The sequence below is a fragment of the Polypterus senegalus genome, chromosome 1 (genome assembly GCF_016835505.1).
Source record: "Polypterus senegalus isolate Bchr_013 chromosome 1, ASM1683550v1, whole genome shotgun sequence".
In the NCBI taxonomy this organism is placed as follows: domain Eukaryota; kingdom Metazoa; phylum Chordata; class Cladistia; order Polypteriformes; family Polypteridae; genus Polypterus; species Polypterus senegalus.
In genome coordinates this window covers 205,775,060-205,793,917 of record NC_053154.1, presented here as the reverse complement: position 1 = coordinate 205,793,917, position 18,858 = coordinate 205,775,060, and the positions used below count along the sequence as shown (strand labels likewise).

At 36.5% G+C, this 18,858-nt stretch overlaps 1 protein-coding gene across 1 annotated transcript; it reads right to left on the bottom strand.

Moving 5' to 3' along the window:
• Positions 1–399: 399 nt before the first annotated feature.
• Positions 400–17,914, bottom strand: LOC120518909 (RIIa domain-containing protein 1-like). The gene is made up of 4 exons (XM_039741929.1): positions 17,467–17,914; positions 9,944–10,020; positions 8,103–8,149; positions 400–1,277 (listed from the first exon to the last, which is right to left on the bottom strand). Exons 1-4 carry the CDS (start codon positions 17,545–17,547, stop codon positions 1,213–1,215), a joined length of 270 nt encoding a protein of 89 aa, XP_039597863.1. The 5' UTR covers positions 17,548–17,914; the 3' UTR covers positions 400–1,212.
• Between the last annotated feature and the right edge of the window lie 944 nt (positions 17,915–18,858).

The following is an 18,858-nucleotide window of genomic DNA, read 5'->3' as shown; positions in this document are numbered from 1 at the left end:
AATTAAATGTTTGGGTGACTTGGGTGAATGATTTTTCAAAGGAAACAAAATTTCATTAGAACGTCGAGTTTTGTAATTATTTTAAGTAGCACAACTTACACCAACAATGATGGAGTCCATAGTACATAAAGTGTAAAGTTGCAGCCTGATTAAAATCAACAGAAAAATCAAACCTTTTTTTTTTGGGTAAAATATCAGAAAGTGTAAACCTTTATCTCAAAATAATTAAAGGGGACATTCCCACCTAATATGGAGAAAATGGGCTCATTTTACATGCTCTTGTACCCGATACTATTCTAACCTAATTTTTGTACATAAATCAAACAAAAAACAGAAAATCAAAAAGAACAACTTTATTTAAACAAAAAAGAATAAAGGTAAGCTTATAAACATTGTCACTAATCAACTCTGCTTATATACAACAATTTATGAGGATTACTCATGACTCAACTCTTTGCATTCTCCTCACTCCTTTAGCAGTTTAACATGTTACATTACATTTTATTCTTAAGTCTTAACGTGTCTAAATATCTAGAGATCCGTTTGGCTACATGACCTTCCAAGTAAATGTGCACAATATATTTTGGCAAACTAATCTGTGTGATGTGAATGCCTGTTTTCTTCTATCTACAATCTTAAGAATAATAGTAAAGGACACTCTTATAAATAACTCTCTGGGTGGTACCAAGAACAACAACAAAACAGCATAGAGTAAAAGATGCAAAAGGACCCCTAAGAAACAAATAGATCACTCAACTTTGTCTGTAGAACTGAAAAAAATTCAGCTTATAAACAGGAAGTGCAGTACATAAAATAAAATGTAAAAATTAAGTCTTCACTTCTGGAGCATTGGGGACAGAACAAAGAGATATGTATTCTCATAGAAGACTATGGAGGAGAGCTCCTGTGTTAGTCCTATTACTTTAGAAACAATTGTCTTTTAAGATTTTCATTAGCTGTCATTGATAGTTAAATCTATCATTTATACCATGCTCAAAGTGTGGAAGACTTACATTTTTGGTTGAACATTTTTTTTTTTTTAAGATTTTACATTAGTTTATATGCATCCTAACTATTGTACAATTGTGACTGAGCATTAGAGCCTATTTACAATATTTACAAATTAATGCTTAAAGTATCTCTTTGCTTGCAGGGCTAGAGAGTCAGCAATTCTGTCTCCACTGTGCTCAACTCCAGATATGTGAAAAAGTTTCATGCTTTTCTTTCTTCCATTTCCCTCTTAATTCTTTCTGGCAGGTCTGGGTCTGTGAAATGTACTGAAAAGAAAAGAAGAAGATTATTAGGTGTACTGAAAATTATACTGAAGTGTACACTACTGCTTTAAGTTCTTCAAAACGTTCAATAAAACATGTAGGCTCGACAACGTTACTGTGTAGGTCAAGTATGCATGATTGGAACCACATACATCAGTTGTGGTCTCTAGAGGGTGCTATTGACCCAAACTTAAAATGTTGCCTGTGAGGCAAAAATACGCAAAAAGAACAATCTGTTCCTGTACAACAGGGCTTGGCAATTATGTTATGTCTGATACCTTAATATCAAACAGATACTACTGCATTCTATGTGCTATTTTACTACTGGTTGATTGTTCATGTTGCGTCTTGCATCAGGCCTCAATGTATGTATTTATACTGGGCAAGCTCTTGTACGAGCAAATGCTTCTTACGTGTGTGTGTGTGTGTGTGTGTGTGTGCAGTGAAATGAACGTCAGCACAGGAAAATTAAGTCATCTTGGCTGCTGCCAGTAATGAGCACAGCTTAGATTATTCAGTCAGTAGTAATCATACCGCAGTAATAGATTTTGGAAAAAGCGAACTTTTTCTTAAATACCATATCTATAGCTTCAGGTCCACATCCCATGCCCTTAGGAATCAGGCGATGCCTCTGCAATGTGACTAGAACTAGCATGATTTGTGCATCCTGGGAGTTTGACTTTTTTTTATCTTTTTTTTTTTTTAAAAATAGCACGTTTATTTTTAACATCGTTAGTAGAAGTGTTTTTTCAGATGCCAATCCAAAAAACTATTTTAAACACTAATCAAACTATTGTCAATATAAGATTAGCAGTTAATGAACCTAGTTAATAAAAGTAGTTCCCATTATTAGAATAAAATTTTTTTATGGTTTCTTTAATATATCAGGGTAACATTTGCAAATGCAGAAATAAGTAGGCAGGCAGAGGAATACAATTTTACTTCCCAGGATTATAGAAGTAACATGATAGTAACATAAGATGCTCAAAAATATTAAAAACGGTACAATAAATGGTCCTTTACATTCCACATAAGTTAATACAAAGATGTAATTCCAGCTCTAAAATACTGGCATAAAGTCCAGACGGACCCAGCTTGGAGGACACTTATGTCAGCTTCCACCCCTCTTCCAGGCCACAAACAAATATAACAGCCATATGGAGAAACGGTCCATTACTTAATGGCCAGAGACAGAAATTGAAGAAATCTGATAAATAAGGCAGCATCTCAATTGAAACAGCACTCGCCAATTTTTTGTTATTACATGAATCTTTTTTTTTTCTTCTTCATTGTTCTAAACAGACAGGTGCACCGAGAAGGTGATCCAAAACTTGAACCCATATCTATATAAGAAAATGTCACTGTGTGTTTGCATGTGTCCAGTCTCTTGGAGTAATCCAACTGGTCAGTCTGGCTTTGGTGGCTCAGTGGTAGGAATGATGACAGAATACCTTAGTGTTTAAACATTTCCTGATTGTGAACATTTTTTTTTGTTTTAAAGAAGAGTCAAAAATGGAGAATTTCAATGGCAACAGGGCAAATAACCGATTAACACTGGTGTGCTAAATACTAAATATGGCACAAACCAAGCTGACTTTTAGGATGAAAAGTATTCATAAGTATACGAATGATGTTTTCATATTGAGCAATTAGGGTCCATCATGGTAGTCAAAAAGCAAACAGGATGTGAGCAAGGGGCCTCAAAATGTCAGAATCGGAGAAGCAGACTTTACAGAAACGCAATCCAGAGAGGAAGCAGTAGGCAAGTGAGGTTGAGACATACAAGGAAATCATGGAAAGGCGTAAGAGGAACGCTGAGGGTACACCTAAAATAAGAGGTTGAGAAATGTGAGGATACAGAGAAGAAGTGTAGGAGAAATGCTGAAGGTACATGTACGGTAAGAGAGGTTAAGACAGCCAAACAAGGCTCAGGAACAGAAATTAGAAAAGGGCATGCAAATACTTGGCTTTATCTAGAGTCAAGAGAAGACAATATGTGAAGGTGATGATAGCTGCTGAAGAATGTAATAATGATACAAGCAGCATTGGTATATAGAGAGGTCCTATAGAGTAAAAATTAGAAAAAGGGGATTATGGCAGGCAATATTGGTAGCAATAGATTTTGGTGTCATTTATTATACAATTATATGTTGACTATTTTGATATAGAAGTCATACATAGCATATTTGATAATATTGTTTGATAAAGAAAATAAAAACTATTTAAATTTTTATTAGTTAAATTAAACCTTTTCTACATTTGTTATGAACTAAACAATTTTTGTAATTTATATTAATTTAACTTTTAATTTTTTACATAAACAGTATCAATTATTTTTAAATTTATTCTATAACCAGTGTTCAAAAGGTAAGCATAGCTAGTTACTATACAATAGGTTCAGATGTGCTTCAGGCACACAATGCATTTGGGGTTAACAAAGATACAATTATTGATGGGATTTTACCAGTGGAAAAAAAATTTAAGATGTTAAAAAGGGTCATAAATAGAAAACATTGTACAATACACACAAAGAACAAGAACTGAAAATAAAATGATTTTATATCTAGTTTGTAAATTCCCTAGGATCAGCTGCATTCTGAAATATTCAGCAGTCAGTTCAGATTGGAACAGTACCTGAATTTGGAAAGACGCAAATGTAACTCCAGTCCATATGAAAATTGAAATAATTAATTACAGTTAATATATATGCATTAGTTGAAGTGTTTATTTTACAATATAATATAGTTAAAAGTAAAAACCTAGCCCAAATATGCTTTTGGTGACTGAAGACCTTTCATGAATACCAGATGTAAATTGGGCGATTTAAAAATTTGTATTCTTTGTACTATTGTAAGTTGTCAGCAGGTATGGGGGTCAATGTTGTCTATGGATAATTGCAGTTTATATTTGTACATTTTTGAAAGGAGTACCTGATGGAGAGTTTACTTTTCAAGATATTTTTTGCCTGCAACAAACCACAATAAATAGCAGGCTATTGTTTTGCTTCACTGATAAATTTTAGTGTCTGCAAAACATTGCATGATTATAATCTGGGCTAATATATCCATGAGGGAGAGGAACTACTGATGCGATGTGCACTGAGACAGATGACAATGAAGCACTGAGAAAAACAAAAAGGACTGCCTATGGCGTTTATTGATTTGGAGAAGATTTATGATAGAGTTTCACGTCAAGAGGTCTGGAGGTGCGTGAGAGAGAAAAAGGAGTACCAGAGAAGTATGTGAGGATTATCCAGGACATGTATGAGGTTAAAAGCAGTGTTAGGGGTAACACACAAGATCCCAGATAGAGTAGGTATGCACAACAGATCTTCATTAAGTCCTTTCCTCTTTGATTTGATTATGGATGTTTTGAGTCATGGGATAAAAACTAAATCCCCCCGGGTGAATGATTTTTGCTGATGACATTGTGTTGTGTACCACCAGAAAAGTAGAGAGGAAAGTGGAGGAATGGAGAAGGGCTTTGGAAGACAGAAGGTTGAAGATAAACAGGAGGAAGAAAGAATACAGTATATGAGGTTTAATGATGATCAGGATTCAGAAGTTAGCCAGCAGTGGATGAATTTCAGTATCTATGATCAGTGGTAGCACAAGGTGGAAAACTAGATGTAGAGATAACCTGTAGAGTGCAGTGTGGAAGGAACAATTGGAAGAAAGTGTCAACGAGTATTGTGTGATTGAATCAAGGCGAAGACTAAAGGTAAGGCTTTTAAGACCGTCATAAGACCAGCAATGATGTATGAAGCTGGGATATGGGCAGTAAAGGGAGCACAGGTGAAGAACTTAGATTTGGCAGAAATGAGAATGTTGAGATTGATGTGTAGAGTTTCAAAAAAGTACAGACTAAGAAATGAGACAATCTGAGGTACAACAAAAGTGGACAAGATATCCAAGAAAGTACAGGAAAGTAGGTTGAAGTGGTATGGACATGTGGCGAGGAGAGACGATATCTGGGCAAAAGAGTTATTGAAACTGGAGTACACGGGAAGAGAAAGCAAGGGAGGCCAAAGCAGAGTTGAATGGGTAAATTAAAAGAAGATCTGAAAGAAAAGGGCTTGATTGACAAGGAGGTGTTTGGAAAAGGTTCAATGAGCACATTGACCACACAAAGAAGTGGGAAAAGAAGAAGAGGAATAAATACATCCTTGAGGTTGTGTTTAGTGTGCTGCAAATATCGAGTACATGTTTAATCACTATATATACACAATGGCCTACAGAAGTTCCCTTCCATTTTGATTCATTTCTAGAGAAGTGAAGATCAATTAACAGACCAGGTAAGGTTTAAAGCAGCCAGGGAAATGAGTTACTGTCAAACAGGTTCGCTTATGGAGTTACTTTTACAGACAGGATGATGAATAAAACTGCTGCCTTACACACAATCATGCTGCCATTTCAATTACTCATATTAAGTATCTATTTTACTGATAGGGAAAGACAAAATACAAAAATATATAAGCTGACCTCTCAGAAGTAAATCTGAACCAGCAAACTATTTTGTCATTGAAGTCACCCAGATCATTTCCCGATTTTAAGACAATTATTTGGAAACCTAGCCAATGCTTTTAAATAAGTTTTGGAAGTAGGTATTTTGTGTATCATTGGCAGACAGTGGGTGGGTTACGCATTATATGTGGACACAAATAAAAACTGTAGTGACTCTAAAAGCTTTCTAGATAAAAGCAATCAAGTGCATCCCTGGACTGAAGAACATGTTGTCGTCAGACAGATTAAGGAAAATAAACCTCTTTAGTCTTGAGTATAGAACTATACATTTTATAGTGTTTGAAGTCTTCAAAATTCTTAAAATCATCAATAAAGCTAATTCAGCCACTTTATAATACAGAACAGTATTATAACAGGTCCTTTTGATAAAAGATAAGGTATATAGCTCTCCAAACTGACTGAGCCAAAATGGTGAAAAGAAGAGCATAAGATTTACATATCAAGTGGAAGGAATGCAAAGGACACTAGAAATTGTCTTTTATCAAGAAGTGTCACATTATTGTATGTGGAAGCATCCTATTTATTAGTTTCAGGTCCATTAATATTTCTGTTCTAAAAAGTTTAATTCTAAAACCATTTTAAAAGAAGATAGGATCGTTTTTTTGATCCTAGCAATTTCCTAACCACAAAAGAGGAATTCTGAACAAGTATCAGCCTATCAGTTTCCATTGAAGCTTTGAAATATTACTGGGAAAAAGATATGTCAATTCCAGATAAATTTTAAATGTGGGATTTAAAAGAAATGTTTGAAGAACTTCATGTATGCACGATAAGACAAGCATTATTAAATAGTGCCTCTTGTTGAGAAAATGTCCTTGCTTGTGCCTAATTTGTTTTGAGGAAGAAAAAAAAAAGTAACTTCTAAATGCAATACCGAGTTGAGAAGTGTTTGCAACATGCTTTGTAACAGTGGCCTCGTAACCAATATCATGTTGACAAAGCAAGTAATAAGTGAACTATAGATGATCAGGACAAAAAAGGGAATCACAAAGCTCACATTCAGTCTGACAAAAGGAGAGCATACTCTATAGTCCATACCATTTTGGTCTGAGAACCTCCACAGATGGAACCAGGATCTCAGGGGATGAACATTTGTTTTACCTGTAGTTTACAAAATAACCATTTATAAACAACATGCTGAAAAAATACTCCACTCTTGAGATATTACTTCCCTATGTCACTTGTTCCAGACATACAAATTGTAACTGCTTGGTGTTAAGAATAGCAGTCTTGTGAAATGATATAACACTACGATTCTCCCATTAGCACTAACGAATAGTGTAAAGCCAAGATACAAAGATTATGCATACAGTTTATATATTGTGATTCTCCTATTTATAGCTTCACATTTGAACTATTTCCCTTTACCCCATGCTGCTTCTGAGTGAAGAGGTGTTTCCTTGACATAAGCAGCTTTTTTAAGCCAAGAATACAGTTTAAAAAAAAAACACTATGCCCCAAACCACTGCTATAGATGGCCTTGAGAATCAATCTGTTTATTCTAATACAGGAAAGGCTACTGTGAAGAGAACTGCATATTTCCCACACCAGTCATGCACATTGTACACAGCAGCCTTAATCTGTATGCATTTTAAGAAACCTGAAACAAACTTCTTCAATTTTCTTGGCACCATGTTCACAAGATGTGCATTTATTTAACACTGCATTACATGTTGTCTAAAACAACTATCCCAACAAAACCTAAATCCTACTAGACTAAAAACTACTAACTTATAGTGCATAAAATACAGTAAGACAAAATAACACACTTTAATCAGTATCACAGAGTAGCAGACAACAAATGTTTTTTGTGTGAAATACAGTATATTGTACAAATTTGATATTTCCACCAAAATGACAGTAACACAGAATGTCAAAACACATCAGTTTATTACTTCAATTTAATAACCATCTTTGAATTACAAACATATTACCATCTGACACCAGAATAAAACAACAGTGAGAAGATTGTGGATCAACCACATCAACTCAGGTCAGATTTTGCAGATTCAGCCTATCTCAGCAAAAGGTCAGGACATTAGATTACATGTTTGCCAAGTTAAAAACAAGGCAGTGGACCATTTAAGGAAATTACAGTCAAAGACAACACCCTTATGAACCTGAAGGGGGAAAAAAAAAAAAAAAAAGGAAAGTCCACGTAGAAGGCAGCTTAGCTGCAAATCAGGCAAGGGTTCAAATACAGTAACATCATTGTTGTTACACAAACCACACCAAGAGACAAATATTAATCATAATAGCAAATCTTTTACCAAATACTATGTTGGAGACATAAACGTTATCTTACCTGCTGCAAACTCCCGAATATCTTCGGGTCTCTTCATAAATACCTCTCTAGACAAAACACGGAAATTAAATTTGGCTACTACCATTTGTTTTGCATTGGAGTTTAATAAATTTTAGTAACTGCTTAAGTAATTTGAATATAAAGAAAAGGCAGGGATGGTAAAATATTTATGTTCATCCTAAAAGACATATTACCGTTTTACAACTTACAGTATTAAGAATAACATTTGTAACCAGAGAAACATATACTTTAGGAAAGCTAAAGTACACAAAAGAAAGGTTTATTTTACACAAAATAAAAAATAGCAAAAATTGGAGAACACAAGGCATAAAATACACAAGGAAGAACAACTTTCTGAATTGCTTTTCTTGACCTTCCTACAAGGGTCTGATACCCTATCTCCTAGAATGGGCTTCTCTAGTTTCCCACCTCAAAGTACCACTTTACTCTCCATCCACTCTTACATTCCACACTCTTACTCTCAAAGCCCCTCTTGCCTCCTTCCAATTGAACTCTTGGCATCCTACTTCTTGACTCAACTGTGAATGGGCAAGAAGGGTCTCTTAAGAGAGTCTCCCGATTATCCCTTGGAATACCCCAGTAATAAATTCTGGTATCAGCAAAGTCTTCTAGGATTCCTCAAGTGTTACTTTTAGAACTCCATCAGCTGGTAATGAAGTCCTTTTTAAAGGTCTATGCAACTTTAATGTACTGAAGTGGCCCATGAATACCATGCAGATCTCCCAGCTGCCACATATCAGACTGGTGTCTCCTATTAAAACTACCTGTTTTCCCGAGAAGACCTCCATCTAATTCCATGTTCTAGAAGTATTTAGTTTTGAGCATTTGCTCCTGCAAGTATGCATTGTTTACACTGACATAGCAACATACATTTGCCAATCATATTGCAATCTCTTTCTCAGGGCTTTGTAAAGCTGTGCACCTTTCCTGTGCTATGTGCAAATCCAGTGCTCAAACAATCCTCCTACATAGAAGTTAACTTTTTTTTATATAAAAGTGATATTGGCTTTAGTCACTAACTTAAGTGACTTTTAAAAACTTTTAATATCAAAGAATTTCATCACATTACTTTTACTTTTATAAGAACAATGGCGCAGTGGGTAGCACTGCTGCCTCACAGTTAGGAGACCCAGGTTTGCTTCCAGGGTCCTCCCTGCGTGGAGTTTGCATGTTCTCCCCATGTCTGCGTGGGTTTCCTCCCACAGTCCAAAGACATGCAGGTTAGGTGCATTGGGGATCCTAAAATTGTCCCTAGTGTGTGCTTGGTGTGCGGGGGTGTGTGTGTGTATCCTGCAGTGGGCTGGCACCCTGCCCGGGGTTTGTTTCCTGCCTTGCGCCCTGTGTTGGCTGGGATTGGCTCCAGCAGACCCCCCGTGACCCTGTAGTTAGGACATAGCGGGTTGCTAGGACTTGGATGCAAACTCCACGCAGGGAGGACCTGGGAAGCAAACCCAGGTCTCCTTACTGCGAGGTAGCAGCGCTACCACTGCGCCACCATGCCGCCTTCACAATTAAAGATGTAACATTTAAATATCAAACATTTATATATTACTAGCACAATTCAGAGAGATTAAAAAAAAATGTGTAAAACAGAAAATTTCAACTAATCTGAAATTAGAAGCACTTTTTTAAAATTACCAATTTCAAAATACTGTGATTCATGGAAAGAATGGGAAAATATAATATTAAAAACATAATAATTGTAGAAATGTTTATGGAAACATCCCAAGTACTATGCAATACACAAAGTTTAGCAAAAAAAAAAAATTAAAGCATAAAAGGAAATGTAAGTCAATTATTTTTTTGAAAAGCAATATTACCTGAGAAATTCCTCCAATAAAATCTCCACTTCAGGATGAGAGCGCAGATATTTCTCATTGTCAATTCTTGTATCAATCTGTAAAAAAGAAAAGGTTTAAATTTAGGAGATTCATATTAAAGAAAAACAAAGCATACAGAAACACAAGCAGTACAGCAGCTTCAGGCACTTCTAGTCTTACATAAGCAGCAGCTAATTATTTTAGTCCCTATCCACCTGAATAAAAAGGACAAGTGTCTGTATGTCCACCCAAGTGCTATGTCTCTGTCATTCCAACAGATGCTGTATTACAAAACATTTGTAGTAATAAAGTCGATTGCATTGATCATTCCAACAGATGGCACTTGACAAACATTTGTAGTAATGCATTTTGGTTATACAAATGTTTGTCAAGTGCCATCTTTTGGAATGACAAATTAATTTTTTTTTTATTACTACATTACATATCTGTAAATACATTCTAATAGATGATGTACTGCAAATGTTCACACTAAGGTCTAGGATGATTACTAACATTTCAACCCCTCTCAGACAGGTAGCATAGGTAGTATTCTCAATGCAGCTATAACTAGAAATTTGGACTAGCACTATTTTATTTCATAGTATTTACTTATTTCTTTTTTAAACCAGGCTCTCAAATAGTTTTTAACATGCAAATTTTGAATGGATACCCATTCCTACATCCAGCTTTTTGAAGCCTTGTCACACCTGCCATGAAAGTTCTCTACACTGAATGTACACCTGGGACCCCCTTGCTGGGAGGCAGCAGTGCATCCTCCACGCCACCATGCCCCCTACATGATTAATACATGCTTTAATGCATTTCGTCATGAAAATGATATCAAGTATTTAACTTAGCATTCTAAATGTTCAGAGAGTAGGCATATCATGAAATTAATGTATTCTGTGTGGCGATCACTGCCTGCGCCTACTCTCAGTGCAAGAGGAAGTCAGTTTAAGAAGCATGTACCTATTAACAACTGGGTCATGGGACACAACACAAAGCATTGAATGTGCTACATTAACTTAACAGGGTTTGAGAAAATCTAGTAAACTAATCATTGATTTTAAGATGAAGTTTACAACGTTCTACTTTAATGACAAAATAACACTTCTGTAGCTCAGTGACGTGGACGCAAGGAAAAACGTAATTTCATGGTTTATGCACTGGTATAAGCAATAGACAGAAATTGATGGAGTGGCACAACATGGTGGATGCACTCAAATGTTCAAGTTCAAAAAGTTGCTCAGTGCCCAAAATAAAAAAGTGGGCACAAGTCGACGTGAAAAGGCAAGTCGCAGCCCACTGTCTTGAGTGTCAATGCCACTGGAGCAGGTAGCGGAATTTCATAGCACAAACCATTCCAGCAGCAAGCTGCTGCAATTATTGGTGAGATACTTATAACCAGAATTTTACAAATGTCCGAGCCTGAGAATGGAGGTCATTATAACATTGCTCTTGTTCAGTCAGTGGGTTGGCGAATGGTGTAAGAAACCACATCTTCAGCAGCTATGTTTTAAGGTTACACCATACAGATAACTTACAATTTTGTCTTATCTTACCGAGAAGCCTCCCATCACACACAATACCATTTTCAAGTTTGTCCCCAACACTACTATTTATTTCTCAGGCCATCTCACTACAAAATTAATGAGACGCAACTTTCGCATCACACTTAATTGGCACGTTAATACGTAGAATGGAAGTGCTTTCTATTTACATGAGTAAATTCATTCTCTGAAGGTGCCTTTATAGCCATGTGCATGCAGTCGACCGCTCCGATTACATTTGGAAAACCGGACGTTGTTAATTGTGATTTGATGTTTACCTGTTCAACCACAGTGTAAGGAAATCTGACATATTTAGATGACAACCAGATAATACCATCCCATACAGCTGGAATGGTGTGACTCCCAGTAATGACTAAGAAATACCCAATTGGTTAGCCAGTTTGTGTTGAAAAGCTGTTGTAGCTAAATACCAGAGGGTGGACAGTACTTGCAAAGGAGCAGGTATAGCACAATTTCTCAAAGTCTGCCTTTGTAAAGCCGGCACCAGTTCAACACACAGCTCCACAGCTCTTGGAAATCAAAATCGACTTAGAAGCCAGTCGTCATCATGGGACAAGAAATCAGTAAAATCTAAATATGCACTCTCTTCTAACTCTTCCATTTGTAATGTCTACTAACAACATTAAAGCAGCTATGGTAGTTGAGAGTTTGGCCAGTCAGTGTACCAATATATTGTGACAAATAATTACAAATCAAGTGCCTTAAATTTGTAAGCCATATGCAATTAAAGCTCGTGTCATGGATGCAAATCTAAAAAAGAAAGGGAAACCACACAGAAAAAGTAACACTGTTTTGATGCTGGGTACCATCAATTTACAAAGCCAAGCAGAATTGTTCGTAACTTTATACAAAGTTTAGTTTTAATACATCTCCATGTGAGCACGGAAACAGGCGTATACAATATTTTCGTGCATACACACCTTTTATACATGAGGCCCCAGGACTTTAATCCATCCATTCATTCATTCATTACAATCCCAAGTACTCCTTGACATACTGTTGATGTGATACTGGACTACACAAACTCAACCATAAGCACTCTATTACTCTCACAACAGGTCATTAAGCTGCATATATGCATTGCATCCAAACTTTTATTTCAGATTAGTTTAGCTCTTTAAATAGGATATCAGTTGACCAAGTATAATTACAACAAAATTGCATAATGCATCTTTGGACTTTGCTGTTTCATCCATTTATTTCCTAGGCCACATAACACAGTTATGGGGTTTATGTGGATCAGAGCCTACCCAGAATCATTTACAAAGCAGAAGACTACCCATCCTAAAGTAATGAGAACCACTGCTCTAACCACTATGCTACTAGTTGCTTGAATTGAAGCTAAAATTCTGTAATGACAGGACTGCTGCAATACAGCTAACTTGGATGTGGCAATGTTTGTTCATTCTTCCAATAAAGAATTCTTAAATCTCAGGAAAAAATATTTACTGGAGGGTATGTGGCTAGAGTGCATGCTAAAGTTACTCACAGATTTTCATAAAGATTTAGGTCTGCATTCATCCTGAACAGATTAGAGGTGTTTGCCTTGTGATGCCAAGGTAGCGGATTTTCTTCTAAAACTTGTGGTACTTCACGCTCTTCTGTCATGGCAAACACCACTTCCCTGCTAAACTAAACAGAAACTCCTCCAGAACTGAAGCCCATCTTTGTAATATTTTACAGTAGGGATACCGTGCTTCATTATATTTTTGTCAAAAGCAATGTTTGTCACCTTCACCATTGATATATCAACTTGATCTTTCAAATTACAAAGCCCATTTCCTATGTTGCTTCAAACCCTTGATTTCCAATGATACAGTATGAGCTTTTGAGTTTTGGTTTCATTCTTTCCTTGTACAACAGAAACATGAAACTGATTTTTCAAATGACAAACTCCATTTCATCTGTGACTTTAGTATCTTGATTTCCAACAACACAAAATGAGCTTCCGGGTGTACTGGTTTCCTTCTCATTATCTTTACACACAGCCTACAATGTGGCAAGTTTAAGAGAACATGAGATATAAACGCTGAATGTTATTTGATGTAATAGACTGCAGGTCATTCAAATGTTTTTGCTGGATACCTGTGGTGGTCAAGTCTTCCCCTGCTCAGTCATTCATTTGGGATGAATATCCTGTTCATGGCAAGTTCTCATTGGAGTCATATGCCTTTTTCTTGCCGATTATCTTGAGTTCAATCTAAAAACTGCTTAGAATCCATGAAATCTCATTACAGTCCGTAGCCTGTATTTAGTACTTTTTCTGAACTTTGTCTCATAGGTCTTCTGAAAGTTCCTTGTTGCTAGCAATTTGACTTTTTACTTCTGTATGCACAATGCAACAGAGAAGACATAGTGGAACAAATCATTCATGATAATAATAAGTGAGTACACTGTTCCTGTTATCAGGTTGTGTACAGTGCACTTATCTAACCAGTTTCCCTAGTAAGAATGTTTTTCAAGTATTACAGTAGTTAATCTATCAAGGTTTCATGTTACAAGGTGTATACAAGACGACATAATGTCTTTGGGGTCCTGGCTGGTAAACCACAATAACTAAAAATAGAGTCCTGCAAACCTTTTCTAGGTAATGTGCTACTTTTAAAAAAATCTTTGACAAAAAGACTAAAATTACTTTTGTCATCCTTTTCCTTATGACATCCTTTCATTTGTATTCAAATCTACTTATGTATCACAGGGTAGGAAGCGCCATTTAACTGGAGTGTACATTTACGCATAGAGACGTGTATCCAAGTCTAAGGAGTATCAAACTCAGTTTTACTATAAGCCAGAAATTCCACTTTAAATACTAATGATATGGCTTATTTAGATAGATAGATAGATAGATAGATACTTTATTAATCCCAAGGGGAAATTCATAGAACAATATTTTTGCCAAAATACATATGTCTGGGACATTGTGAGCAAACAATTAGATACCGGACATGTGGATTATGAGGCACAACCAATCCAAGATTTTTTTTTTTGGACATTTTCGTATTTTTTGCTGTTGCTTAATGAGTGCCTCCACTGATGGCCAGTGTATCACAAATGATTTTACTTCCATGCTGCACAAAAACATGAGATTAAAGTGTTTTCTTGGACATTACTACAAACACAGAGTATGTAACTTATTAAAAAAAAATATATTCTTGCGTTTTGTATTCTTTTAAAATACTGCTTCAAATATTTCATATTGCAGCTGAATATCTGGGGATTAATAAACTATATATTTCCTAAACCTACTTTTTCAGGTACAGGCTGACAGGAACACAAAGTTTATCCCAGCAAAAAAGGGGTGCATGACAGGAACCAACACTGGATGGAATGCCAGTCACTTGCTGGACTCACCCTTGTACATTCAATCATGCCTGGAAATTAACAAAGAAGTCCAGTTATTAATGACCATTCAAGTATCAGACCCCTCTCTGTATGCATATTGGTGTGGAATGAGCTAACTATGGAAGGCCCTAAAGATAGACAGGGGGTTTTTAAGTAAAGGAGTAAATTAACAAAACGAAATATATTAAACTCATGATTTTCTTCCATGATTTTTGTCATTATCTATGGTGGACTTCACTATTCAAGGAAAAATAAGGAATAGGCAGAATGTATTTCAGTTGTACAAATAATCATGTACAAAGACAGTATTATGGATTGTTACACATCTAAGACCTGAGCATACAGGGATTTCAAGTATATGTTCCATATTCGCATTCAGTAAAGACTGGCAAGTAATTGGTCAGTTTTCAACTCAGAAATTGGTGTAATTATTATTGTTCTGGAATGGATAGAACATTTAGCCGAGATTATGTATGTGTATGCTCGGTTTCACTTTCTGCTTTATCAAGTATTAAAACTGGAAATTCCAAATGTAGGCCAGATATATTATTAGAGATTGAACAAAATCCATGGGCACCTTGCTGTAGGTTTAGGTATTCTAGGAAATGATGTGGCTGACTATTTAGCTAAGAATCATTCAGTATTAAGAATGTAATGGTACCACTGCAAAAGAGGAAACAAAGGCCTGAATAAAAAACATCAGTTAAATTGCTTCGGCAACAAAGCTGGTACAAAGACAAGAACAGAAGACAAATATTAAATTCTGAAAGTGTTAGGAGGTTAGCAATAGGCGGGAGGAAGTAATGCTGCATTCCATTTGAAGTCAGATGTTAAAATTTCCAAGTTCCTAGTCAGAATTTTCAACTGGGACACTCCATTAAGTCAAATGTTGAATTTGGAGAACTGGGGGCTGGTCAGCCAGGTCCAACTTTGTCCACTTTAAGATTAAGACATCGATCCAAAATGGAGACATACACCTCAAAACTTTCGCTAAAACTGTATAATTATACTGCTATAATTACTTCTTTCTATTTGTGTCTCATTAAATCAGTCATACACATGGTACTGTCCCAACTTCTATTTGTAGACATGTTGCTACCATCTTTGAATGTGCAAGGGGCCATGTTATGCATTGTTATGAACTGCTAATTTATTCCGATTGAGCAAGAGCAAGCACAACAAAGGTTTTCTGGGACGTGTCCATAATGGTTTTTCAAATGTTTTATTGGAACACGGTCAACTTGGTGTAACACATCATTCCCAGCTCGGACATCCAAATTCTGAAATAAATTGGAACACTGCATAATATATTGGATCAATGTACTACATACGAGGTATAAAGAAAATATTTTTTGATTTTTTTTTTAATCTTAAATACCACTTTTTGATTTTTTAAGACCTTTGCCTTTTCAAAAAGTTAGGGTATACTTCTCGAGTCTCTGCTTCTCACTTCTACTCAATAGGTGGCGGAACCTTTACGTTGGTTTACTAACCGGCAGAAAAACTTCGAACAACCACCACAGAATTATTGTAGTGACAACATGAGGAACGCTACAGAATGGAGCTGTGTTGCCAGGAAATGCTACTTCGGATTCCTCTAAATGTCCGATTGCATTTCATCGAATATTGTTTATCACACATGTGAGGAAGAAGCTGAGAATTTCCAATAATTGTTTAAAAAACATTTTTTATGGAGCAAAAACGTTTTGCAGTTCTAAAAAACGCATGACGTTGTTCACTCTTCGTATCCCAGTAGCTTCATGCTAAAACTTGGAACCAACCCAGGAGAGGGCATACCCGCTCGTAACAAACATCTCGCACACATCGTTACTAAAAACTCGCTTTAATATGAAGAAACACCCCAGATTTGTGTAGAACGTGCGAAAAAAAAAAAAATCTAGACACACCGCGTCGGGTCTTACACCCGAAATCTTGGTGTAAGGCTACAGCGGTTAAAGACCTTTAGTTACCGGAAAAAGTAAGTGGGCGCAAAACACATAGTTTTACTTTTCATATAGGAAAAAAAAATCAAACGAGTTAATTGCAGTATTTGAAGAAATGTGATAAAGAACATGCAAGTGAATGATCTACGCATAGTTGTACCCGTTTATGGACCAAACAAACATTATGTGCCTGTTTGAAATCTTGTGATCGTTCGTCCGTCAGCTTACTTAACACATTAAACAAGCATCTAGTGAGTGCTATGCTATCCTGAAAGCGAGTACCTCGCCTTGCCCAATATTAGCACACTTCCTCCAACAGAATCCGTTTTAACTACCTTCACTTTTCTGGGAAGTGACTTCTGCTTTCTGCGGTTAAGGTGGTGGAGCAAACGAATTACAGCATACAATATCGGGGATGTCGCCGATGCTTTTTGCCACCGATCCGTTTTACAAAGCTCTATCGTGTTTGTGATATTTTCAGAGGAAAACGAAGGAAAAAACCCAGTGCTCACCGCGAGAGTAAGAACACAATATTAAGATCGATAAAACCTGGCGGCTAATATTAAACACATCAACATACAGAACAAAAATAGCGTACACATTAGTGCTGGTGCGGGCACTTGCAAGGTCTCCACTTTAAACCTTTATAACGAGAATTCATTTTCACCTTGAATTTGCCAAGCTGCTCCTGTTGCATTTGGCTTAGTGCGCCGATGTCCCGCGCTTCCATTGCTCTTCTCAGATCCATTTGCGCTTTTCGGTTGAGTTAGTAACTGTGGCAGTGGAAACAAAGCCAACTGAGAGGCGCGTGGCGATGCGACAGAAGCAACTGGTACATCTAACGAAATTACAGGGATAGGCGACCAATTAATAAAAATGGTATTCTGGTGATTAAACATTAGGTTGGCAGAATTACAGCTTATAAGTAGCTGTAATTATTTGATTTACATGAAATTTACAAATGGTGCGAGAAACAGCAAACGGAGAAAAACAGTAAATACATCTAAAACCCAATACTAAGTTTAATCCTAACAGAGTATGCTAATCTACGGTGCAACTACAACAGCACTTCACACCCTTGAGGCTAAACTACGCTTTGATATCGTCAAGTTTGCAGTTTTAAACACCATTTGAAGAATGAATGGAAACGCCCAGTTAACCCTTGTCCGGTCATATGATCTCCCGGTGTATTCTGGGTATTGTAGTCTTTAAATGGAAGATAAGCTCAAACCATTATTTGTATATGTACGGGTTTGAACACATTTTTCTTGAAAGGCCAGCGCAGTATTACAGTATTTTGAAACGAGCTTTGCGCATCGGTACCATTTACGAAGTTCGTTTTGAGTCATATTTATTAATAAGTATATGAAATTTCCCAATGACTGCCTTAAATATTTGAACTCTTAGCCTGACATGCTGTACTTAAAATGCGAGCTAAACTTGGTTAACAACAACCTCATTTGTTATTCCAATACATTTGCACAGGGAGCTACCACTAGATTAAATCCCGATAGAAATGATCGCAAGGCAGAGACCCAACTTAGACAGGAAGTCCTAAAGCCTCCATTAGTCCATTTGTTGAATCTGTATGGGCAAGGAAAGTCAGAGCTAGATTCAGTCTTGGCAGCACTGAGCTCAAGACATGAGGAAAGTGGTTTATAACTTCTAGTCTCCAGGGGATCACATGATGTTCGGTGGAGTATGGCTGTGTTCTAGATGAGCTCTATGCCCCAATCCCGCAATTACTCTCTTTATACGAATTAACCTAAAATAAATTATTTAAGCCTCTACAAACATTTCTTGTTTGTTGTTGGTTGACATGGATCATTCAGGAAAAAAGAATCACCCTGATTTTCCACACCCAAGTCCACTGAAGAAAGCCCAAAGGACTTTTCTGGAGGCTGGCACTGCGGAAGTTTTGATTGTTGATCATTTGAAGGCCTTCATGTCAGAGCAAAATGCCCTTTTAAGTGCAACCTTGAACAAGGCAATACAAAGAATTTTTGGACCTTCATGCAGACATTGTTGAAATCAGAAATAGGCAACAGAAATTATTGTC